Here is a 25,450-nt window from a genome sequence, read left to right as displayed (position 1 = left end):
CATCTCCTGCACACGTCCTGTAAGACCAGAGGACCTGGGCATCCTGTGCATCCTCCCCAGGTCCCACAGAGCCTCTCCAGCTTCTAAGGTGATGTCACTAAACCCCTATCTCTGGGTGCCTCCTCTGGGCCCTGTTTTTATACTACCATCACCGCACTGACGGAATTTACCTGCTCCTGTATGTCTCCTGTGCTAGGATTTCAAACTCCTTGGGACAAGGACAATGCCATCACTGTGCCTCTCCCCGAGGCCCTGCACTCAGCAGATCTAAAATACTCTAGAAAGCACCTGTGCTTGCTGAACACCACGGCCTTTAGAATCTGGCAGCACATAATGGAAACTGCAAATCATGACAAACTGCAGGCAACAGCAGCCTCTGAAACACTATACTGCCGCTCTGGAACGGAAATATCCCCGAATAATTAAAAACCACGTGGTGAGGGCTGATACAGAGTTTATTGAATTAAATTTTTCTATTTACAATTGAGATCACATCTACATACTATTTTGCTAGTCTACATGGGTACATTATCTCTAATGAGTTTAAGACTGATGATGAATGGGTTCAATCACACAGACACTCACACATCCACACTAATTGCTTTAAAACAGTAGTGCATACATTATAGTCCTCCTAGAAAGCCAGCTTTGATTAAAAACCACTAGTTTCAAAGATCAGTCTCTGATTTTGAAGATGAACAAAGACACACTGTATGATTCTAAAATCTATGTTAGCCATTTTGTACAACTGCTATGTTACTGTACTATAGTATATATTCTTTAAAAGAACACTGATGAGGGACACCAGACAGCTGGCGTCCTCCCTCTCACCCCCAAACCTTTGGCCAAGAGTTCTCATTGTGAAGACGAAAGGGCCCAGTGCTACAACATTGTCCCATTACTCCTGGGAGGCGACAGAAGCAGGCCTACACCCTCCTTTAGTTCTACCACACTACAAAACTTGTGAATGGTTCTGAGATCAAGGGCACGGAAAGTCAGCGAGAACAAGGATGAGAAAGCCAGAGGTGGGTACATGAGATGCCAAGCTGTGTCCAACACCAGTGTACGTGTGCTTTGACTAGATGAACTCAGGAGCCAACTGCCGCAGACCTGCTCAATTCACCTTCCCGGTCAGAACAAGGATATTAAAAATAAGCTCCGGCTTGTGCTGTCTGCTATGCGTAGGTTCCACCCGTGATGAGGAGCTCATAGGCAGGGTCTCTACTCCGTCTGCACAACACAATGCACGCACACAGCATGCCCAGCAGCTGCAGGAAGAAAACAACATGAAATGGCTAACGACCACTTGACTAATGTGTACATCTTTCTTGGCAATGAAGTTATTTCAAGTCTTAATGACCCGAAAATGTCAAAAAACAATGAAAGAGGAAATTTCTTACCAACACATGATATTTAATGGAAGTAGCTAAGTACTAAGCGTCAGCTTCCTGGCTTCCTATCCAGGAATTCTGTGGAGCTGGCACCACCAAGGCTCTTTTTATTACGATTCCCCACTAATAATGCACAGCTGTGCTCCCCAAAGCAGCGTCGATGGTGACAGCCTGGGTCTCTGCACATGTGGCCACTTGATGTAGCCACTGCCACTGAGGAGATGCATTTTACAAAGATGTACTTTGACTTTAATTAAACATGTGGCTGTGCAGCACAAGTCTAGTGAAGCCTGTTTGATGGCGTCTCTTTAGGCATCTGGATTTGGGGGAGAGACTTTATCAAAAATTCACAAAAACTCAATATGGTAGAAGGCCAGTCCCAGTGCCAAAAATTTGGAAGGCTTCTGTTTATTATTTACTACTTTTGATTCTGTGGCATTATGACATATTGCTTGTCAAGGGCCACTACTCCTTCATAGTTTTCCATTTTAGCTAAATTCTTCTAGAGTAGCATATTAGAATAGAGACATGTTACAATATTAAACTATAATATTAAAGAAAGTGATTCCAGCTGGGCAGTGGTGGCACACACCTTTAATCCCAGCACGTGGGAGACAGAGGCAGGAAAATCTCTGAGTTTAAGGCTGGCCTGGTATATAGAATGAGTTTCAGGACAGTCAGGACTACACACACACACACACACAAACCCTGTCTCAAAAAAGAAAAAAGTGATTCTAAAATTCTTGACCCAATTTCTTACAAAATGCAAACAGTATCACTGTTATTTTGTTGTCTCAACTCCTCACTGACAGCGAAGGGCCTAACCACTGGATTTTAGAAGGCAAGGGTCTCTGTGCATGCGCAGTAGTCTAGTTTTAGCACAGGGTCTCTGAGCATGTGCAGTAGTCTAGTTTTAGCAAAGGGTCTCTGAGCATGTGCAGTAGTCTAGTTTTAGCAAAGGGTCTCTGTGCATGTGCAGTAGTCTAGTTTTAGCAAATGGACCTGGGTCCATAAAGTGAGAAGTACGAGACACAGAGAATATGGTTGTCCCTAATCCGAACTCTCCGTGTTTGGAGCCGCATGCTGATTCTGCCTTCCATTGGCCGCCATTTCACCGTTCAGGCTGCTGTTCAGATCCATCAGCACCATCACATTAATATACCTAGTGGCCGCTGGTCTACAGCACCGTACACATACACACTTGGGAAGCAGAGACTGTTGAACGTTTGCTAAATACCTCTAATTCTAGGTGCATTTAGTATCAATTCTTAGAGAAATACATTTCTGTTTATTACACACCAAAGCATCCTCAGAACAGCTATAAAATCAAACACACTTATGCTTTCAGGCAACATTAAACTAAGAAATAAAATATTCAACTCAAGAATCACTGACTTCCTAGGAAGTGGAAAAACCCCCCTTCCTACCTCTACCTACTCACATTCTCTCAGCTGGGTTACCTTCTGCTGAGGAGGTCTGAATAAAATGGCGTCTGAAAGACATTTCTTTCCTCTTTTATCTCACTTAAGTCAACCTGCATTGGCTTTAAAACAACTTAGAAGGCATAACGAAACTCTACTGATTGGAAGTGCAATTTAACAGCATTCAGCTCTACCCAGCAACTTCATATTCTCACCACTGAGAGCTACAGAATCATTTCCAACACTCCACTAATAGCACATTAATTACTGAAAATTTGCAACAGTAGACTTGGAAATATTACAGGAATATTATAGTTTTAATATTGTATTTTAAAAGAAAATGTCTCCTTGTATTACTCAAGTCATGGGAAGCAAATAGGCCAAATAAAACACTAAATATAAAATCTGTAGGGAAAAAAAGAAAAAACATGTTTACTATACTAAGACAACTGGTAAGTTACAAAAAAAATAACTTCAGGGTGGGCAGTGGTGGCACACCCTTTAATCCCAGCACTTGGGAGGCAGAGGCAGGTGGATCTCTGTGGGTTTGACATAAACCTGCTCGACAGAGCAAGTTCCAGGTCAGCCAGGGCTACACAGAGAAACCCTATCTCAAAAACAAAACAAAACAAAACAAAACAAACAAACAAACAAAAACCCCGCCAAATAAGATGTTCTATGATATTCTATGTAGGTAGGGGTGTGGAAAGAAAGAATTCTCACACAAATTAAAAAAACATTTTGTACTGGAAGCACCCTTTTCTGAGAAATGATTGCAAAGTACCTACCAATACTTATCAAAGATCCCCACTCTTCAGTTTCACAGGCACACACTTTACTATAATAGGCCGTGACACACACAACGGGGAAACACGACTTGAATTTTAATAACAGGACTTAGAGAACTGCCTATTACCATCAATTGAAGTATCCCCTTAAATGGGATAGTACACAGTCATGAAACAGGGTAGATCTATATCAAAAGATAACCATCTGCTTTTGAGAAACAGTGTACAAACTATAATTCTCTTTATATTCATTTTGAACTGGCGAGTATTAGAGCTAGAAGCCCATTTACAGTAGGCATGTGGTGGGCAGGGTAGTTATAAAAAGGAAACAGGAGGAATGCTGTGGTACTGAAACCACTCGTTTTCATACTACTGGTGCTGGAGATGGCTCAAAGGTCAAGAGCACTTCCTGATCTGGCAGAGGAAATGAGTTGGCCTCTGGAAGGGGACCCAGCACACCATATGGTGGCTCACAACCATCTGTAACCCCAGTGTGAGGGGATCCAACAAGCACAGACATAAATGCATGCAAACATTCATCCATTAAAGTAAATAAATCTTCTTTGGTTTGCTTACATGTATGTGAACCCCATATATGCCTGGTGCCCACTGGGTCAGAAGAGGGTGCTGTTTTGGATGGTGGTGAGCCACCATATGGGCACTGGGAACTGAACTGGGGTCCGAGTCGTAGACACCTACTCAGGTTACACAACTGTGTAGAACTGACTAAACACAAGTGAGAAACCTGGATAGGATTAGAGAACAATGGTCATGGAACCTCACAGCTCTGTAAGCTGTTATCACTCAAGGTGGGCAAAGCAGCCAAAGGATTTCAACTAAATCATTTCTTAAAAGTGGAATCTACAACTACCTCAAAACAAAAAGCAAGGGCCAAAGCAGCATCCTGTAAGCTTCTAAATGCCCCCAATACTGGGTGTTTGTCTAGCAGAAGAGTCCATGGAAGCTGAGAAGAGGGAGCTGTCTCTACAAAAGGCTCAGGAGGCCTAGGGAGATGATCTAGCAGGTAAGGCATTTGCTGTGTAAATGAAGACCAGAGCTCAGATGCCCAGATTTCATATAAATGACAGGAGGCCCAGCCAGCCTTCGAGGGCAGACACGGAGTCCTCAGAGCAGGCTGGCTAACAGAGCAGAGGGTGTATGTGCACATGCACAGAGAAACCCAAACCCTAACCCTAGGGCCAAGACAGAGATGCAGACTTACCTTTGTCAATTTAGGTATTTTTTTAATTACATTTTTATTTTGCATGAATGTATGGGCGGCACACGTGGAGGCCACAGTACAAGCTGCAGAAGCTGTTCTCTCCTACCAGATGTGTCTCCAGATCAAACTCAGGTTGTCTTGACGGCAAGCATCTCTACCAGTGAGCCATCTTACTGACTCCAAATAGGCACTTTTAAAGTTAAAAAATAATTAAAAATTCAAAGCTAATTTAGATTGACCAAATGTGTATTTACACAAAATACTATCTAGTCATAAAAAAAGCAAAAAAAAAAAAAAAAAAAAAAAAAAAAAAAAAAAAAAAAAAAAAAAAAAAAAAAAAAAAACCCAAACCCTAAAATCCAGCAGCACGAGAAATGAAGGACATTTAGTGGAATAGCAGGAAACTATGCCGCACATTCTCACCCACATCAGAAACCAAGTCGATCTCCTGGAGAGAGGTAGACCAGGGGTGACCAGAGGCTAGAACAGGAAGGATGAGGGATGAAGGATGAAGTTTTAGAAAGGAGGATACTTTAAAACACCCTGTAGCAATGGGGGGATAATTAGAGTTTATAACTCACTATATTTTATAATGAACCAGAAAAGTTTGTACAACATCTGTTTAAGGAGAAATAATCTGATTTGGAGATTATACAGTATATATATATGTATATATGTATATATATACATATATATATATGTACTGAACTATAAAACGGTACCCTACAAATATATGTAATTCAGTGCCAACATGCCTTTTCTTTTGTTTTGTTTTGTTTTTCTAAGAAACAAGCTCTTGCTCAAACTAGGATTGTGCCCTAACTGACCTTGAACCCCCATTCCTTCTGCATCAGTCTCCCAAGTGCTGGGATTACAACTGTGTACCACACACCTGTTAAGTTTTATGTGCTTGTGGTATGTGAGGATGTGCTTATACATTTGTGGGTAGGTCAGAGGTCAATTTCAAGTGTCCATTAGGAGCCTTCCATTTTGTTTATTGAGACAGGGTCTTTTACTGGGACAGGGGACTTGCTGATTATGTTAGGCTGACTAGCCAGTGAGCCCAGGGACCCCTCTGTCTTTGCTTCTCCAAGGGTTGGAGAAGAGATTTTATGTGTATGGGTGTTTTGCCTGCATGTATTTCTATGTACCATGTGCATGCTTGATGACCATGGAGGCCAGAAGAGGGTAGGATTCCATGAAACTGAAGTTACAACAGTTGTGTACCAACATGTGGGTGCTGGGACTCATACCTGGGTCCTCTGAAGAGCAGCCAGTGCTCTTTAACCACTGAGTCATCTCTCCAGCCCCTATTATCCCCATCCTACCCCTCAAACTCATGTCCTCGTGCACTTTATCAGCTTCCTAGTCTGGCAAAGTGTGCTCTTGGCTGCTATACCTTAAAGGCATGCTCACTGAAGAGACTGGCAACCCATCTTCCCCATGCTGCCTGCTCAGCACACTCCCTCAAGATATTAACAAATCAAAACCTTGATTTGTACTATTATTAGAACTTCAAATACAAAATTCCTAGTTGATCATTGTCTGTTTGCAAAGAAGTATAACATCAAGCTGATTAATAAGCTGATGAGGGATATAAGAAAAAAAGGTTAAACCTCTTGCTTACATTAAAAATCCTATTATAATAATCAGCTAGGGTTTTCTTTTTCAGGGCTCTTTCTTTTTGGTCCTACACAAACATGGGTAATTTAACAAGGCTAGAGCAAGGGTTTGTAAACTTCTCTTAAAGGGATATATGACAAATATTTAGGCTTTCTGAAACAAACCTGGTCTCGGCTGCATCCACTGAACTGTGCCATTTTCTCTCTGAATTCTACCCACCTAGAGCACCAATTAGTCATGGTTTGAAGAAGAATTACAAATCTTCTTCAAACCAATTCTTTGATTTGTAACTGGACAGAATACAGAGGAAGCAGAGTGCAGGCTCTGGTTTTGCACACCCGTGTGACTGTCATACTCCCCCCACTCTTCCCAGTTTGTGCGGCAAAACAAAGGGGAAAGGAATGGAGAGCCTTTAAGCATTCTTTTCTAGTCTGGAAATTCCATGGCATGTACAACTATAAAAGCTATTGAGTCAGGGCTAGACATGGCTCAAAGGTTAAGAGTATTGGCTGCTCTTCCAAAGGTCCTGAGTTCAATTCCCAGCAACCACGTGGTTGCTATAGTGGAATCTGATGTCCCCTCTTCTGGCATAAATGCATACATACAGATAAAGAACTCATATACATATAATAAATAAATCTTAAAAATAAAAGCTATTGAGTCACCTCTGTCATTATTAGTATCCTACACTCAAGACAACAATCTATAGCACAGTCTGAATACCAAAACCTTAGAACATTTACTGTCACTCTTAAAGAAAATACATTGGGGAAATCTATTATTTTACTTGAACCAAAATTTTTTATTTTCCAAACCACTAGGTTTTAAATCTGTGAAAGCTCAGAATTCCTGACTCAGCCTTGTTCATCTAAAACAAAAGAAAACACAAAATTATGTATCTTTACAAGCTACTAAGTCAGGGCGTGGCTATCGAGACAGCCTCTCATCAGCCTTCCATATGACAGCCGTACACTTCCCGAGCAACAGTCACCACAATCCCAAAGGTTTTGCTGTATTCTAACAACTACAGTTTTGACATCACAGTCACCAAGAATGCACAGGCCAGAATTCTGCGTGAGAAGACTGCTCTATTTTATTCACTTTAGCTAAATGAATGTGTTTGCATACATAATCAAAATGTGGACTACAGCCCTGCTGATCACCACATTACTGCTATGCTAAACCACAAAGTAAATACTCAGGATGGCAGAGACCATAGCAAATATAGAGCAAGACTTTTTTAATGAATCATTTCATTGCTATTTGAATACCAGCAAAGTACACAATCCCCCCTTGCCATTTTAAAGGTACTTTCCATTAATACAATAGCTTCTGCTCAAATATGCAAAGATCAGAAAAGCTAAAACAACTTACATTTAAAGTAATAGTTCTACAGTCTTTAACGTAACAATTAAAAGGTGTCTTATCAAGATTATTTGAGGCTAGAAACCTATTTCAAGAACTAAAAGCTTTTTTTAAAAAAAATTAAGTGGTCTGCCTGCATGTATGCTTTCATGCCAGAAGAGGGCAGCAGATCTCATTATAGATGGTTGTGAGCCACCAAGTGGTTGACAGGAATTGAACTCGGGACCTCTAAAGAACAAATAGCCGCTAGTGGTCTCAACCTCTGAGCAATCTCTTCAGTTCCTAAAAGCTTTTTTAAAATGTTCAAAACTGCTGGGAAGTGGTGGTGCACAACTTTAATCACAGAGGCAGATGGATCTATGTGAGTTTGAGGCCAGCCTGGTCTACAGAGTGAGTTCCAGGACAGGCACCAAAGCAACACAAAGAAACTGTCTCAAAAACAAACAAGCAAAAAAGCTCAAAACTGATCTGACAGAAAAGCTTTCCAAATAGCTGGCTATTCTCAATTATGTTAGCCCAACAGAACTCGTAACATATACCGTACAAACCTGAGAACCCGGGAATGTAGACGGCTATGCTGCATGCAAAGTGCCTGTCCTTCTAACCTAACAGCTTTCCGGGGGGACTAAGGGACGAGGGTGCATAGCTGATGGAAGGCAATTAAGCGAGTGATGAAGCAATTGCCAGATAATTTCACCTACTTGAATACAAAGACCATTTTCACTAGCAGAGCAGGAAAAAATGGGTTCCCTCAGCTACCAACTGTGTGTGCCAAGTGATGTCAAAGGCTTCTTCTTTACACATACTAAGTCTAAAACAACTAAATCCACAAATAGAGAAAAGGCTAGAGCCTCAATTCTTACTGGGAAATTTTTTCTATAAAGCAATAAAACTGTTCCTTTTAGAAGAGACTAGTATTAAAGGTCTTGATATTTGTGTGTGTGTATACACACGTATGTACACACACACACACACACACACACACACACACACACACACACCTTTTCAAGAAATCAGGCACAGCCTATGTACTATTATGTCAGAGAGGCTGTGGGAGGAGATTTCCTAAGCCCAGAAATTTGGAGCCAGCCTACATGATACATCAAGTTGCTACCTCAAAATAAACAAACGAACAAATATATATAAATTACAAATAAGGGAGACTGGAGAGATGGCTCAACAGCTAAGAGCAGTGGGCAATCTTCCAGAGGATCCAGGTTCTATTCTTGGCACCCACATGATGGCTCACAACCATATCTACCTCCAGTCTTAGGGGATCCAATGCCCTCTTCTGGTTTCCAGTGGTACCAGGTACACACATGGTGTACACATACAGGCAAAACACTCATACATATAAAATAGTTTTTTTAAAAAAATACAAGTAAGGATTTGAAAATATGGATCTCAGTTGGAAGACACTTTCCTGTTATACATGTGATCCTAGGTTTGATTTCCAGAATAGCAAAGTAAATAAATTTAAAAAGTAAAAACTAAACAAAACAAAAAGACCAACAAAAAACAAAACTCAAGAGCATAAAAACAGGGAGCAGAAAGCGACAGGGTACAAGAAACTAAAGGGAAATCTCTCCATTTCCAAACTGAAATACAGCAGTATTTTAAAGACATCTGTGAGTGCTATCAAAATACCTTCCAGGAATGCCCCATGGCATGTTTGGTCTTTGAATGGTGCTCTCACTAATCAATACAGGAAAATAAGGCAAATAGTCTCCTCAACACAATTCCCTCCCATAAAGATCACTGATTTTTTTTTTTTTTTTTTTTTTTTTTTTTGATCACTGATTTCTTTAAACCATTCTGGGTCTAGATCCAGAGACCAGATTTTGGAAACTGGTGGCTGGTGCAGAATCACTTCTAAGCTATCCACACACACGAAGATTCGCTCCACTTAGTAACTAAAACCATGAGGGCCAATGACACGAGGAGACATATTAGCTCTGGTAGCAGCTCCTTGGCTAGCCCTACTCACCTGAATGGCTGCAAAGGCCAGTGCTGCCCAGATCACATGCATCAGGATCTCTTGTAGCTTCTTCACGACCAGAGCCTCACATCCCTGCAACAGACAGCTCGTTAGACCTATTCCTAAAGACACATTCCTAACTCACTGACAGCAATGGAAATGAAACAACTGATGATCAGAGCAACTTATAATGCACAATCAAAACAAATAAAATATTTATAGTGAAACACAATGCCCTGACACAGAGTCAAGTAAAAAGACTGAAAAGAAGCTGAGGACAGTGACTAGATAGTGAAAAACAGTTCAAACTCACCTCGGCGTAGAGGTCAGAGGGGTTGGCCAGGCTGCCGTTGCAGCTTTTGGCAGTCTCTTTGCAGCAGCTAAGAGGAACACTCTGGTTTTTCGTTTCTTTGAACCAATCTGTATTTTCCCAGTCTGAATAGTTATGAATTCCACAACAGTGCAACTGGTAAGAGAGAGAGTCCTTAGGTAACGCCGGTGTCTGTGTTGAGCTCTGAACTACAGAGCTTTAACAACTACTCCAGAGCAGCGCTCTCAGCAGAGCCTTCTGCAGTGAAGAACACGCTACATCTGTACAGTCCAACATGGAGCCACTAGCCACCTGAGGATGAACTGAGCACTTAGAAGTGGTTAGTGTGACTGAAGAGGGCAGAAGGAGGATGCGCGGGACGGGAAATGATGGATCAAGATGCACGATGTCAAAGACACACAGAGTAAAAAGAAGGGAAAAAAAACTTTTTTAAAGATTTTGTGTATGTGTGTGGATATGGGCATACAAGTGCAGGGAACTATGGAAGCCAGGTGTCAGATGCCCTGGGACAGGAGTTAGGGGTGGTTGGAAGCTGTTCCCGTGAGTGTAGGGAATCAAACTCAGGTTCTCTGCAAAACAGGACGTGATCCTAATCATCTGAACCATCTCTGAACCAACTGAACCATCTCTCAGTCTCCAAATACTCACACCTTCACATGTTAAAATATGTTAAAAAACCAGCTTTGAGTTAAATATCACTTCCAATGGCAAAATGCTTAAGTTTTACTTGAAATGTGTGTGACTTAATTTAAATATATATATATTAGTTGAAACAAGACTGGCAAAAACAATAAACTTGGAGGCAGAGCTGGAGGAACATCCTCTCTTACAGCTGTGGAGGTAAACACAGTCCACATACACAGAAAGAGAAGAACTAGTTTCTGTGGACTCAGGCATGACAACCTTCAAGGAAGCTTACCTGTCTCTGTACATAGTCAATAGCACGGCTGGCGGCATCGGGGTTGGTCCCATTGTAGGTTTTATATACTTTCTGAATGCTTCGATCAACTTCATTCTCTACCTGCATCAAAAGAAAAGATTCCGTCCCTCGAAAATACTGCTTAAAGTAACATCAGTCAAGGCTACAACTACAATCCCTAAGTAGCATGCTTCCAAGTTCTCCGTACATTTACAGTAAGAAAGAGACTTCCTGCTCCAGTTAGATTCAAACTAGCAGCAAACAGTCAGATCTATTAACTCACACAGGCTAATAGCCTTTGAAAAGACTACTCAAAAGAGGCTAGCAGAACAAACCACTCGAAAGGAACAAAGCAACTGTGTACTGAGGAGATGCCCCACATGTGGATGTCAAATGCCTACAAAAATAACAATCAGTTATATCAAGAACAGAAGTTTTATAAATAAATGCTAGTTAATTTTAGGTATTTTAAAGCAGTGGCTTCGCTGAAATAAGCCAAAAGAAAACGAAGCTGCTCTATGCCACCCGGAAAGCCCCGCATGTGCAGAGAACAACATACCTTTGCTCTGTACACGTATCCCAAAACCACAACAACAACTTCCGTGACAAAAACCAAGAGCAGGATGAAGACAAACTGTAAGGAAAAATCATCAGAAATTAGGTAGAGATTTAAAAAAAAAAAGTTGTAAATGTTTTCTTGATTAAAAGAAAAGTATAAGGGACAACCTCTAGAAGTTTAAAGCATGTGTTCATTCTGGTCTGACGTGTGGTGAAGGAAGGGTTACCTTACCGTGGCGAGCCCACAGCGGCTCTCCCGGATGGTAGCACAGCAGCCAATGAGGCCAATAATAAAGAGCAGGGCTCCTACAGCTATGATCACCACAGCAGGGAAGAGCGTGTACACATCCTCAAAGAAGTGGTCATAGTCGTCGTACGTGATGAAGACATAGGCTCCCACATAGCAGAGAATACCAGCTGCCCCCTAGGAAAGCAAATGGAAACCTAGCCTGAGTACCATCAAGCAATTTTCCTGCTCCTGCCTGGGTTCAAGTCATTTTCTTTGAATGTGTCTTGTGTATCCCATCCTTGAATTCAAGATCATCCCTGAATCCCCAAGGATCTCAGAGGGTCTGAGATTCTCCATTTTTAGCAGGTTCCCACCAGTGCTGTGGCTACACTTGGAGTCACGGGTGCTGAACCCTTCCGGGGAAGGTGAGCACAGAAAGCCTTAGTCCAGCTCCAGGCCCCTTCTCCAGGGCACTTTTGGTTTTATTAGCACTGGGCCCCGCTCTGTGCTTACTGCTACCAGCATGTAGATAAACAGGCACACAGTGCAGGGCTATGCTAAACTGCTGTCTAAGGAGCAGAACATGGAGAGCTGTCACACAGTTGTGATTGCTTCACCTGTGAAAGATTAACCATATAAATCCTCAAACTAGCAAACTGCTTCCACAGTTAACATTACAGATTCCCACTCAATCCTCTGACCCTGAAAACTCAGTTCAGTTCTGTAGTTTTATTAGGTTCACTATGCCTGAACACCACATGTCTGTCTTCTTATAATACATCACTACAATCACTGTCAGATCTGGAAAAAGAAGATCCCAGTAACCTGATTTATGCACGTGTGCACACACACACACTGGATTTTTTAACGTAAAGAAACTTCAGGCAGTACTCTCTTGGTACTGCCTCGCCCACCACCCTACTGTGTACAGTAAACTATTTTTCATACTTGAAGTAATGTACTAAGGATAATAGAATGTGAATGGAGACATTATTTTTTAGATCATCTCTTGTCCACTGCTAGTTTTCTTCTCTCCCTGGCTGCTCTTTTCTCACTCTAATGACGGCTTCTTCAGCTCCAGGGTGCTGTCTGTCACACTTCCTCATCTCTGCCTCAAGTCCAGATAACTTGCACTCAGCCTCTTTACTGCGCCTGGAAGTCACCTTACTGCAGCACTTGTCTAAACCTAGGCTACCCCGACTCTCCCCCAGCCCTTAATCTGTTCTTTGTGAGAATTACTGTTAAAAATATGAACAGGGCAAGGTATAACGTGCAATTTTTAATAATTTAAACTGTTTTGTCTCTACATTCTGAAGACTTCATAACCCTTCATAGACTGCAAAAATATAAAACTGATAAACACATCTCTCACTTTACACCTCTGCTGCTGTTTCACTAATTCGGATGCAGCTTAAGGATCACCACATTCTCACAGAAGCCTTTCTTAACGACTCACCCTCATCCATTCTCTTACTGCCCCAAGCAATACAAACGGCATTTTTAACAATGTCTCAATTCAACCGCATTTCTTAATATACCTCCTGGGCACAAACTGTGTCTGTTTATCTTTCAGCCCTGCATCATATGTATCACTTCAAGCAGTGCCTGTCACAAGCAGGTATCATGGACGTTTACAGAGTAACACCATACTCTCCACACCCTCCACCTCCATGGAAAGGACAGGAGGCTTTAGCTGGTGTGTGTTTCTCACCAGCACAGTCAATGCTCAGTTTTAAGTTCACTACTTAAATACAATGGTATCTAATTGTGCTTACTAGACTCCAATGGGCACCACCTCTAGAACAGAGTGTAAGTCTCAATCAGTAGTCTACCATTAAACAATGCTACTGGGCCTGCTGGAATTCACAACTACATATCTGCTTTTAAGGTACACTGTGAGATGAGAAAAAAAGATGAGGCTTAACAATTTGGATGTGGACTCTGTAACAAAGTCTTATTAAAGCACTCTCTCAACTACATGTGTACGTTATATAGTCACAAACATATATGTATGTGTATATATAAAATAACACATTTTACTAAAGCAAATAATTCGGTCTTTAAACATGAATTAATCAAGCTGTACTCACTGCTTTCAGTAAACAAACTACACAAGAACTGTTCCTATAATTATTTCTTAAAAGGCTGTGGGGAGGGGGGAGGGGCAGGTGTGGTGGCCATGCTTTTAAGCCCAGCACCCAGGAGGCAGAGGCAGGCGTGTTTCTATGAGTTCAAGGACTGCCTAAATCTACACAGTGGTTCAAGGCAGGTCAGGGCTACAGTGAGACCCTGCCTCAAAAAGAAGGGGTGGGGGCTGAATGGAAATTGTGGCATACATCTCAAAAACAAAACAAAAAGTTTAAATGAAAATGAAATCTGGGAGGTGGCAGTGACTGGAGAGAAAGTTGCACACACTACTTTCCAAGGACCCGAGTTCAGTTCCTGCCACCCACATCTCCAAAGGACCCAACATCCTCTTCTGGATTCTGCAGGCCTGTGCACTCATGCACATATGCTCACCCCAACACCCTCGATATAAAAATAAAAATACAAATATTGTTTTAAAGTGAGTTTAGCCCTAGAGTGATACTCAGTGGTTAAGAGTATGTACTGCGCTTGCGCTTCCAGAGGGCAACGTAAGTCTGTCCCAGGATCCATACTGGGCAGTTCAAAACTACCTATTACGCCTGTCCCTGTCCTGGGCCATTCAGGACCCTCTTCTTGTCTCCACAACCACAGCTACATGTATGTGCACATACAGCACAATTAAAAATAAATCCCTGCGTTGGAGAGGTGGCTCAGCAGTTAAGAGCACTGGCTGCTCTTCTAGAGGACCAGGTTCAATTCCCAGCACCCACATGGCAGCTCACAACTGTCTGAAACTCTAGTTCCAGGGGATCTGACTCCCTCTCACATACACAGACAGGAGAAACACCAGTGCACATAAAATAAAAATAAATCTTAAATAAATAAAAATAAATCTTTTTTTTTTACTTTACGTATAGTACACTAACCAATTGTGTCATCAAGTCCAGCTAGTAAATGAAGTTTTAATCTAGATAAACCTGAATCAAAATATAACAAGAGGATAATACATACTCAAAAATATACAGCACAGGGCACTGAGGAACACTTGCATTTTAGAAACAAAATGAGCTTTTAGCCTAAAGAGATTCCTATGAAACTCACACTTAGTACAGCTGGGAATGGGCCAAGTGAAATGTCTCTTGGGCTGTCCCACTCCGACCAGAGTGAGGTAGGCACTCATGAAACTACAGACAAGAATGTAGGAAAAGAAACCAGAACTAGATGCAGCAAACCAAATGGAAGGCAACGTAGGCAACCCCACTTGTAAATACAGCTTATTGTCTGAAAGATAACAGATGACTCAGTCTGTGCTGGAAACCATTCAACAGGGAATGTTCACAGGAGAGGAGACTGTAACAGTGTCTTCTTCAACATCAGTAGGAAGTAAGGTAACAGACACACCAAGTAACACTGTGCTCACTGCTGAGAGGACAGCATAAACAAGGTGCTTGTCTCTTATAAATGATGTTGAAAACAGAGTAGCTGTTCATTTCAAACAGTGGCCAAGAAAACTAAACAGTTCTAAGTATCTGCCATAACGACACCCATCAGCATAAAAAAACAAAAATAAAAAATAGTCAAATGAGATAAATAATAATTTGCATGGTCAGTTCAGGGAAGAGCTTAAATAATTCTTACTAGTGATGGGAACCTGGTAGTCACTCTGATTATTAATGCAGACAGGGCATTATTTGAAAAGCTACATAAAATTAAAAGGTGAGCTTGGTTAAATCCTGTTTGCTGGGCAGTGGGGATTGGACCAGGGCTTTGCCAACAAAGCAGCTGCAGGGGAGGGAAGGAGGGAGGGAGGCAGGGAAGGAGGGAGGGAGGGAGGGAGGCAGGGAGGGAGGGAGCAGCAGTAGGGCAGGGCACTGTGGAACGTGGAAGCCTCTGACAGGTCACCTCTGAGAGAATCTGGGCCTATAAGAAGGATTTGTGCCAGGGCAGTGTACTAAAATTAATCATCCTTTTTACAAAGTACAGGGAAATTTAGGGGAAAGGCTGAGGTTTTTGAAGAAAAACCATTCTTTTACTTTGCTTTACTTTACTTTTGACTTAAATTAAGTCATGGAAGTTTAGAACTTTAGGTGTTTTTCTGTTAACTGCACTGTTTATAAACTGAGCTCTTATAAGTTTCAAAAGTGACACTAATCCTATCCTTTTAATTTTCTCTACATCTATACAAGTGTGAATGTGTTCAAGTAAGAAATTTCACTCTTACACAACATTGCTGTCCTGATGTCTACTAACCAAGGTTGGTGGTTTTTGTTATTAGTTGGGGGTTAACTCAACTCTCTGGCAGGGACAAAAAAAAAAAAAAGACAAGCCAATAAAATCCTAAAACCCACAGAACTATTCCCTCATTGTCATCAAGCACTCTAAGACCTACCTCTGCAAACTGGCAACTTAAAACTAAACAGAACTGTTTAAAACTGGGAGATAAAATTGTTCTGTTGCCAGTTTATCCACATGGAAATTCAGAGCCGTGACAGTGGAAGCATCCCACAGAACATGTTGAATGAGTATGAGGCAAAGAGAAGTCACTCCGAGGGCAAGGTGTGTCGGAGACAGTGATCATGTCTACTACCATGGCACAACGGATCAATAGAGAGCAGACAGGGTCTAAACTTCATTGACCTCAAAGCTCAGGATCTAATGATTCTGCTTCCCTATGTGAACTGCTCCTTCAGAGTGATTTTTGCCTCAAAGAATCAACTGATAAAAAAATAGGGATTGGGTAAGAAGAAACAGAGGAGAAACATGTTACAAAGTACTACGTACTCTAGGTATTATAAAAAGCAAAATTCAAAGAAAGGGAGAATCAGAAACATTCAACACATATTTAATTCTGCGTTTCTTGTGCAGCCATATTAGATTTATATGTATTTATATTTTCCTACTAGGAATTATTGGTGATTCTGTACAATTTGTTTCTGAAAGAAACCTTCCCCAAACTTTACCTTCCTGCCATCAAGACTACCTTAGAAATTGTAAAACCTTTGTTCCACTCAGGCTGACTCTGATAAAATGGCTCATGTCACTATGCATTACTCCTCTAAGTACATAATCACTCCCTAACTTACTTCATTTATTCTCTTGCCATCCTTCCAAAACCAACAACAATAAAAAGACTATCCCAAAGACATGCAACCCTCTTTCAGAAGCCAAGATTACTTCTACACAAGACCTTCTGAAGCTACTACAACAATGACATAATTTTCTATTTGGCAAATTGGTCAATAAAGAAGTAAAGCAGGATTCAATGTATACCAGAGGGATTATAGAGAAATACAAAAGTATGTTTTTGGAAAACAATCCACAACACATATCAACTTCAGCATTTCTATCTAGTAACATCGCTTCTAGGATTGTTCATTTGTCAAAACACCATCACAAAATGGCAACAGCAAAAGCAAGAACCCAAAGCCTAAGGGCATGCTTGCATTATAGCCTTGAACACTGAAAATACAATGTAGTATATCCATTAGTATAGTGCATTAAGGGGAAAACTACGTTTTTTAGCATCAAAATATTTTTAAGAAAAAGTTGATATTGTCTGAGAGATAAAATTATGAGTGTTTAGTTCTAATATGTTTAAATATTTTCATATATATACACACACTTGCAGACATATTCAAGTTATGTCTAAAATTAAGACCGTAGTGTTTTGTTTTCCAGATTACTTCTTAGATCTGTCTGTCTTTAAACATATAAACTAGCTCTCTCTTCATTCCCACACTTTAGGTGCATGTCAACTGCTCCCATTTATCGCTGCTTTAGGTCTGACTTTGACTCAGCCTTTGGATGTTTTCTGATGGATAACTTCTTCTGGCACACATTCTTTATATTGGAAAAAAAAAAAACTTTCACAAAGCCTCTTGGATTGCATTGTCAGGCTACTTTTGCAATCAAATCACTGATATCATTGCCACTATTCTTAAATATTTTAATCCTCTTAAGTTGTTATTTTGACATTAAAAAGGGCATGCTCCCCAATTCTATTGTATCTTTACTTTTCATTTGGACTTTCATACTCATTGTTGATCCAATTAATTCAGTGATGCCTACCCATCAGTTGAAAGTCCCTATCAGTTGAAAGTCCCACAGTTCAGACAGCAATGAAACTGGAGACAGACTAAAGGCCTCAGACAATCCTGAAGCCAGCTATAAATCAAGGAGTTTGAACTTGTGTTGGAGACCTTTAGTTGCCCCCGCCCACTCTAACTGTAAAAAGTCAGTTATTTTAGGAGTCTGGAGTGTTTAAGATTTATCATGTTAAAGTCTGGCTATGTATTTAAACCAGTAGTAGCAACTATGTAAAATACATATCAACTATAGTCTCATTAAATTAAAAACAAATACATAAACACAAAATTTTCTCATCTACTGAATGTTAAGCTATTTAAAAGGGTGTGAGGAAGGAGAGGATGAGCAGGAAGAAAAGATTTTATCAAGCTAAATATAACTTTTATCATGAGAAATCGACAGTTTATAGTTGTAAAATCTGTTAATTATGTGTAATAACATTTAAGATCACATCTCTGAAGAAAGACCTATCCATGGATATAAATCTCTGCATGGGTCCAGAGATAGGACACTTGGTTAAGACTCCCTCCCTTCTCCCACCAGTTGAGCAGCAGAAACGACCTTGTGCTGAGGTTGGCGGAGCAGCTGGTACATCACTGCTGACCGGCTGCATGATTCTTACACTGTACCTATTTGGAGCCAAGGAAATGTTTATGGGATTTTCTGGGGAAAAACAAAAAACCTTAACTAGAATCAGATTTTATGGCTTAAATTCATTAAAACACTTCAAAGAACAATAAATATTCTAAAAGATAAGCATTCTTTTGGGGTTGTTTTTCAAGACAGGGTGTCTCTGTGCTGCCCTGGCTGCCCTAGAAACTCACTCTATGAACTTAGAGATGCACCTGCCTCTGCCTCCCAAGTGTTGGGATTAAAGGCGTGCACAAACACCATCCAGTTCTAAAAGATATATATTCTAAAGGAGATTAAAAAAGAAAACCTTCATTCTGTGGTACTGTGTAGTAAAAGATTATATGCACTGTGCAGTCAGCTGACAAGTTTCAATTCTGACACAAGAAATGAGAAATAAATAAAATGTACTATTTGTCAAATAAAAAAAACTAACAAAAAACAAACAAACAAAACCCATTTCATCCTCAAACTGTAATCACAAAGCTCTCCTAATGGCTCTAAGGTCTACCTAAGTCAGCAGTTCTTAACCTGTGGGTCACGACCCCTTTAGGGTTGGCATTTGTCATATCAGATATTTATAATCATAACAGTAGCAAAATTACAGTTACAAAATAAGAATGAAATAATGTTATGGTTTGGGTCCCCAAAACATGAGGAGCTGTATTAAAGGGTTGCAGCATTACAAAGGTTGAGAACCACTGACCTAAACGATTACTCAAGGCCACAGACATGACTCAGAACTCAAGAAACCTCTACACATCCAAAACAAATGAAGAGAAGCTGGGAAGTGGTGCACGAGCCTTTAAGAACAAGACTAGCAAGGCAGAAACAAGTGGATCTCAGGGTCCAAGGCCAGCCTGGTCTATAGAGTAAATTCCAGGACAGCCGGGACTACACAGAAAAACCCTGTCTTGAAAAGCCAGGGAAAAAATTAAATATATTTACAGTATGCACCATGATTTGCTTCCCAACAAAGTTGAAGTTCTTTCCTTAACAAACTGAAAACTACCTTAATAAACAGCCTGCTGGCTAAAGAGGTGTTACAGCATCATCTTTTTAGAACAGTCACACAGACAGAGCACAGGAAACAAAAGCACACCAACATATCCTATTTATATTCACCTATGCGGACACAGGACATGTCAGAACACAATGGGCATATACTCAAGGACTGGAAACACTTTTACTTCTTTCTCTTTTAAACTTTTTGTTTTAGAACTGTCTATTTTTATCTTATGTGTGGGTGTTTTATTTGCATGTACATCTGTGCACCAAGTGCATGCCTGGTGCCCACAGAGGTCAGAAAAAGTCATTAGAGCCCCCAGAACTAGAGTTTCAGGGATAGTTCTGAGGTACCATGAGGGTGCTAGGAATTGAACCTGGGTCCTCTGCAAGGGCAACAATTGCTCTTAACTGCTGACCCATCTTTCCAGCCCTTTTCACTCTATGTTCTGAACCAAGAGCATGAAACATAATCTTTATGTTCTTACTTTGTAATTTGAACATGCCAAGTATGCCCTGGCTTTATGATCTAGCTACTCTTCAGTCCTGAATTCCCTCACCTCTTACAATCACCTCCAAACTGGCTTCTTATATTCCACACTTAGATAAGCCTTGCCAACCTCAAGTGGCCCCCAGATCACATTGGCTTAACTTTGTGGTATTTTCCCCATTTGTCTTCAACCTCCTTCCTGTCTTGCTTCCCTTGAAAGTTCTCTAAGAACTTTTCTGCAATAACAGGTGTGCAAATGTTCATATTTGCTTAATAAAGCAACTTTCCTTAATTATATACATCCACACAGGAAATATGCTATTTTAAAAGCAGGATACATTTTACATAGTTTACCATCTTTACACAGTGGTCATTTCACATCAGTAAGTCACGCTAGCACAGGTGCTGGACATTCTGGACAGACATCTCCCTACTCCACGAGTTGTTTTAGCGTGACTTCTCAGTACAGATGAAAACACCAAACAAAACAGACACACAAGATTAGAAGTCTGCCAGCATGGACAAAGCTTTCTGCTACAGCCCCTGTAACGCCTAACATAAATATGTGCACAGTAAATATCAGCCGGATGGTTTTTATGATAGGGCAGATAAAATAATTTGTGTAACACAGGGCTGGATTAAGTACCTAATAACCTACCAGAATAAAAGTGCAGTATTAGACATTATTAAGGGCTATGGAGATGGTTCAGGGTAAAGTGCGTGCTACACAGGCAGAGGCCCTAGGTATGGCTCTCCAGAATCCAAGCAGAACTGGCAAAGCACTGGTGCTCTTTTGATGAGATGAGATGCTGGATCCCAGGAGCTCGTGGGCTAGCCAGTGTGATATACGCAATGACAAACAACAAAAAGACCCTGTCTCCAACAAGGTGGAAGAAGACTGACATCTGAGGTTTTCCTCTGACCTCCACACGGGTACATGGGATACAATCATGTGTGCTCGTACATAAATTCACACACAAAAAAAAACAATAGGGTTTGTTAAACTAAAATTATTCATTTCAATATGTTTCAGATGAAGTATCCTGGATCAGATCAAACAACTTAGTAAATTATGAATCCTACCTGACCTCGGTACAAAAGTGGATTATTTTACCGACAAGCATTATGACAGCCTTCAAAATATAGCCTTTTACCACAAACCCATATATCCTTTAGAAAATGCTCACAAACCAAGCACTAACACATTTATATTTAAAGCTTTACTACTCTACAAAAACAGAAGATTTGGAACTGGAAAGATATAGCTTAAGTGCTCAGCAGTTAAGAGCACTGGCTGCTCTTCCAAGACCCGAGTTCAATTCCCAGCACCCACACCGCAGCTCACAACTGTCCTTAACTTGGTATTGGACACCTTCTTCTGGCCACAAGCATTAGGCATAAAAGTGTACAAATGTACATGCAGGCAAAAATCCATACATAAAATTTTTAACTTTTAAAACATGTTTTAATGTTGCACTGCTATTAAAAAAAAAAAAGACATGGATTGTATGTCCTTTTCACTTGTCAAAAGTGATCATTTAAGCTATAAACCCCTAATGGCCTGGGGATTTGCCAAAGAGCAGAATTTTTGAGATAGCTGTTTCAGGTCAGTGGCACCAAGTGTGACTGACTTAGTTCCATCTTCAGGACCCATACAGTAGGGGGAAACAACTCTTGACCTACACACACACACACACACACACACATGCATGTTGTGGGATCATACTGGTGATCACGTGCACGCACATATAAACATACAAATACTAAGAAAGCAACTGTCTGTCTTTTCAGAGATACAACGTCCCAAACTACACTAAATCTACATTAATAGCTTTGGCAGTCAGATTGCTTAAAGCCCAAGTACTGGCATGACTATTTCTATATCTCAGTCCATTGGACAGACTGCCAAAGGAACCAGGATATCAAGGTATAAGGTTCCGCCAAAGCAATTAAACTTTTAACACCTACCAAGGGTCAGCCAGAACCACAGTAAGAGGCAGTGTGAGCAAATTGCCCAAGGAAATCTAAACTTGGTAAGCTTGATGTGTCCTGTCTGTGAAGAGGATCCTCATTCTTCCAGGTATACATTTCTAGGTATTATAGGGAGGGAGGGAGGGATCACCTATAAGAACACCCTCAATATAAAGGGAAGAATGTATTACAATTTCTCAAGATGAAATCTGTTAACAATTTAATGTACTTCCTCCTTCATGACTTAAAACTCTTGAACAGAAGAGCTGGAGTCTAGTTCAAGTGTGGGTACAGTTTCTAACAATGTGAAAATTAGTACATTTTAGAGAAAGGAGCCTCTAATATGGCCTAACAACCATTGTCCCCAAGCTTCATGCCCTTTCCTGTTCACGTCACAACTTCCTCCAACACCACAGGCTCTAGCGATGGTTCAGCCACCTGGTTTTGAACATAGGCCCTGCCACATCTTGGGTGTGCTCCCTCAGCTCCCCAAGCTTTAATGCCTCCCCACCCCGTCTGTAATACACACGGCAATACTCGCAGCTAAATCACACTCGAGTAAGCTCCCGTAGATGGCGGGCAAGCAGGAGGCACTGAGCATCATCAGTACTGCCAGAGTCCAGGTCTGCCTACAAGCCAACACTGTCAGGAGATGCGCCTAAATACTGCTACCTCCACCACACCACGGATTTTCTGCTCACCTTCCTTCTCAAAGTCACAGAAGTTTTTACTATTACTATCTCAGATAAAGGCATACTAAATTAACAATATGATGTTGGCCTCAGCAACACTCACCAAGCAGTTCACAACATTAACTTTCACTGGGGTGAATATACTTATATACAATTTCCAAGGATTCATAAGCAAGCACTCAGAATAATTAACTGGTATTATATATGTTCCTATATAATAAATAATATTTTTGACTAAAGAAAATGGCTCTGTATTTCCAGTGTTTTCTCACATTAACACAGCTAGGCTCTGAGTGTGCTTGGCCTAGAATTCACCTAATAAATATTCCTCAAAACCAAATAGTTACTTCCATAAACTCCAAAGGAATTTTTTTTTTCGAGACAGGGTTTCTCTGTGGCTTTGGTTTCTGTCCTGGAACTAGCTCTTATAGACCAGTTGGCCTAGAACTCATAGAGATCCACCTGCCTCTGCCTCCCGAGTGCTGGGATTAAAGGCATGCGCCACCACCGCTCCAGCCTCCAAAGGAATTATTATGAATACAAATATCCACAAGAACTGAGGTGGATACAAATAGCCACCTCAAGCCAGGTGTGGCAGCCCTCACTAATCCCCGAACTCGGGGAGGTGAAGGCAGGTGGATCTCAGTAAGTTTGGAGGCCAGCCTGGTCTACATTAAAAAAAAAAAAAAGTTTCTGTCTCTTAAGTTCTTAGGTATCTCATTAGCTACCAAGTGTTTTTCATTTGGGGAGCTCTAAAAATATTTTTCCTCTTTAACAGCCATATAATTTAACGGATCAGGAACACCTGTTCTAAATTGGAAACGAAATTTCAGGAATCCCAATGCCACGCAGGTGACTTCAAGGAGTTCAGCCTGAGTCTCAAGATGCATCTCCTGTACAAACAACTGCAGAGCTAAGGGCCTCGTTATTCGTAACAGCCTATTTAGCGACGAGCAGTCGGGATAGGAAAGGTTGTATTCTTTGTTAGGGACAAGAGCAATAGGAAGACTCTTGCCAGAATAAGTGTGCATATTTTCCAAGGTAGGCGCTGAATTCCGGGAATGGGGGTGGGGTGGGAAATGATGCTATACTACAGTACGGTCAGTGGAATTGTTCAAAGAACATTCTGGGTACTGTGGACAGAGAAAACTGCCCAGGGCAAGTGCTATAATAAGACCAGCCTGAGGACATGAGGGCCAGTCGGGTGGCAAATCGCCAGTGGTGTGCCCATAACTACTAATGAACCAGAAAGCACCTGACCTAGGATGTGGGCTGTACTGCACTACAAACTTTCCCTTACAGGATGGGGCAAACAGGCTGAACCCTGCTCTACTGCTGAGCTGTCCTGTGCTAATTTTTAAGTTAAAAAAAGTGATGGAGGATATGCTTAAAAAGAGTTTTCCTGGTGCAAAGTCCAGAATTCAAGGGGTAGAGTCAAGGAACAACAGGTTACTACAAAACCCCGGGTGAGATAAGGGCCTGACCACAAGATAGGCCGGCTATAAACACTTCCCTAGGGCACGAGTGGGAAAAAAAAGCAAAAGCAACATTTTATAAAAAGTGAGTTCGTTGCTTTAAAAATCTCGTGGCAGCTGAAACACTTAAAAGCTGGCTACCCATCCCCGCGACAGCAATTTTCTTAATCAAAGAAATGCTCTTGCTGTCTCAGGCTGAATCCTTTCAGTTTTCTGGGCTGGTTACCAGCCTCCCAACTCTACACAAAGAGCTCTAAGCCGAAATTCCTGGCCCAGGACTCAAACGGCGTCCCCGCGTAGCTGCTGCAGGACTCCGGGACTGCCACCGGCTCTGGGAGGGCTCAGACAAAGACGGTGGAACCCGACTCACTGGGCAGTGTCCCATTTCAGGCCTGGCATCCCGAGAGACTCGGCCCCGAGAGCCAGCCGAGCGTCCCGCAGGCTGCTCCGACCGTGGCGACCCGCGTAACCCTGGCACCGTGCCAGCAGGCCCGAGTCCCCGAGCCCTCCGGTCTGCACCGCCCTGACCTCCGTCGGGACCGGGAAAGACCCTACCAAAGGGCAACCAGGGCCGCAGGGCCCGGGCGAGCCCTCGGCTGGCTCCCGCGCCCGCCCGGTCCACCCGCTCCGCGCAGAGGCCTCCCGGGGCTGGGGCCGCCCGCCAGCTCACCCAGAAGATGAGGTTGAGGAAGACCAGCACGGTCTTGGAGGAGGTGATGCCGCACTGGCCCATGGTGCCGGCGGAAGCCCGGCTGGGCGAGCGGAGCGGAGCGGCGCTCACCGAGCGAGCAGGCAATGGCGGCGGCGGCTCGGCGGAGAAGTGCTGGGCCTGAGCCGCGTTCCCGCAGACCCCCGCGCCGCCGCGCACCGCCCCAGCAAGCACCTCGCGGCTGCGTGCCGCCCGCCGCAGCCCCCCTAGGCCGTTCCCAGGCAACCGGGCCTCGCGTCTGCGGCCGCTTCAGCCAATCAGCGCCTCTTAAAGGAGCCGAAGCCTCGGAGTCCCTTTTTCTGGCCTCTGTCCGTCCTTGGGGGCAGATTCCTCTTTTGGGGAAATTCTGGTGGGCCAAACACCCCCCCTTTCCTTGAGTTACTTTTACTAGACCAAATGATTCATAGGTCACAGAATTCTGTCCTGTTAACTGCTCTTCCCTAGAAAGGCCCGAATCACATGGGGATTTTCGTGATCGC

At 42.0% G+C, this 25,450-nt stretch overlaps 1 protein-coding gene across 1 annotated transcript; it reads right to left on the bottom strand.

Annotated features, from left to right (window-relative positions):
- Nucleotides 1-437: 437 nt before the first annotated feature.
- On the bottom strand, nt 438-25,132 carry Tspan3 (tetraspanin 3). Its single transcript, XM_050119464.1, has 7 exons — nt 24,933-25,132; nt 11,829-12,020; nt 11,598-11,672; nt 11,039-11,140; nt 10,102-10,254; nt 9,798-9,881; nt 438-1,268 (listed from the first exon to the last, which is right to left on the bottom strand). Exons 1-7 carry the CDS (start codon nt 24,993-24,995, stop codon nt 1,176-1,178), a joined length of 762 nt encoding a protein of 253 aa, XP_049975421.1. The 5' UTR covers nt 24,996-25,132; the 3' UTR covers nt 438-1,175.
- Nucleotides 25,133-25,450: the final 318 nt, after the last annotated feature.

This window comes from Alexandromys fortis, unplaced genomic scaffold, assembly GCF_014885135.2.
Source record: "Alexandromys fortis isolate MF-2015 unplaced genomic scaffold, M_Fortis_MF-2015_v1.1 scaffold_167, whole genome shotgun sequence".
NCBI lineage: Eukaryota > Metazoa > Chordata > Mammalia > Rodentia > Cricetidae > Alexandromys > Alexandromys fortis.
Note: the sequence above shows the minus strand (reverse complement) of the source record. Positions and strands in the feature narration are given on the sequence as shown.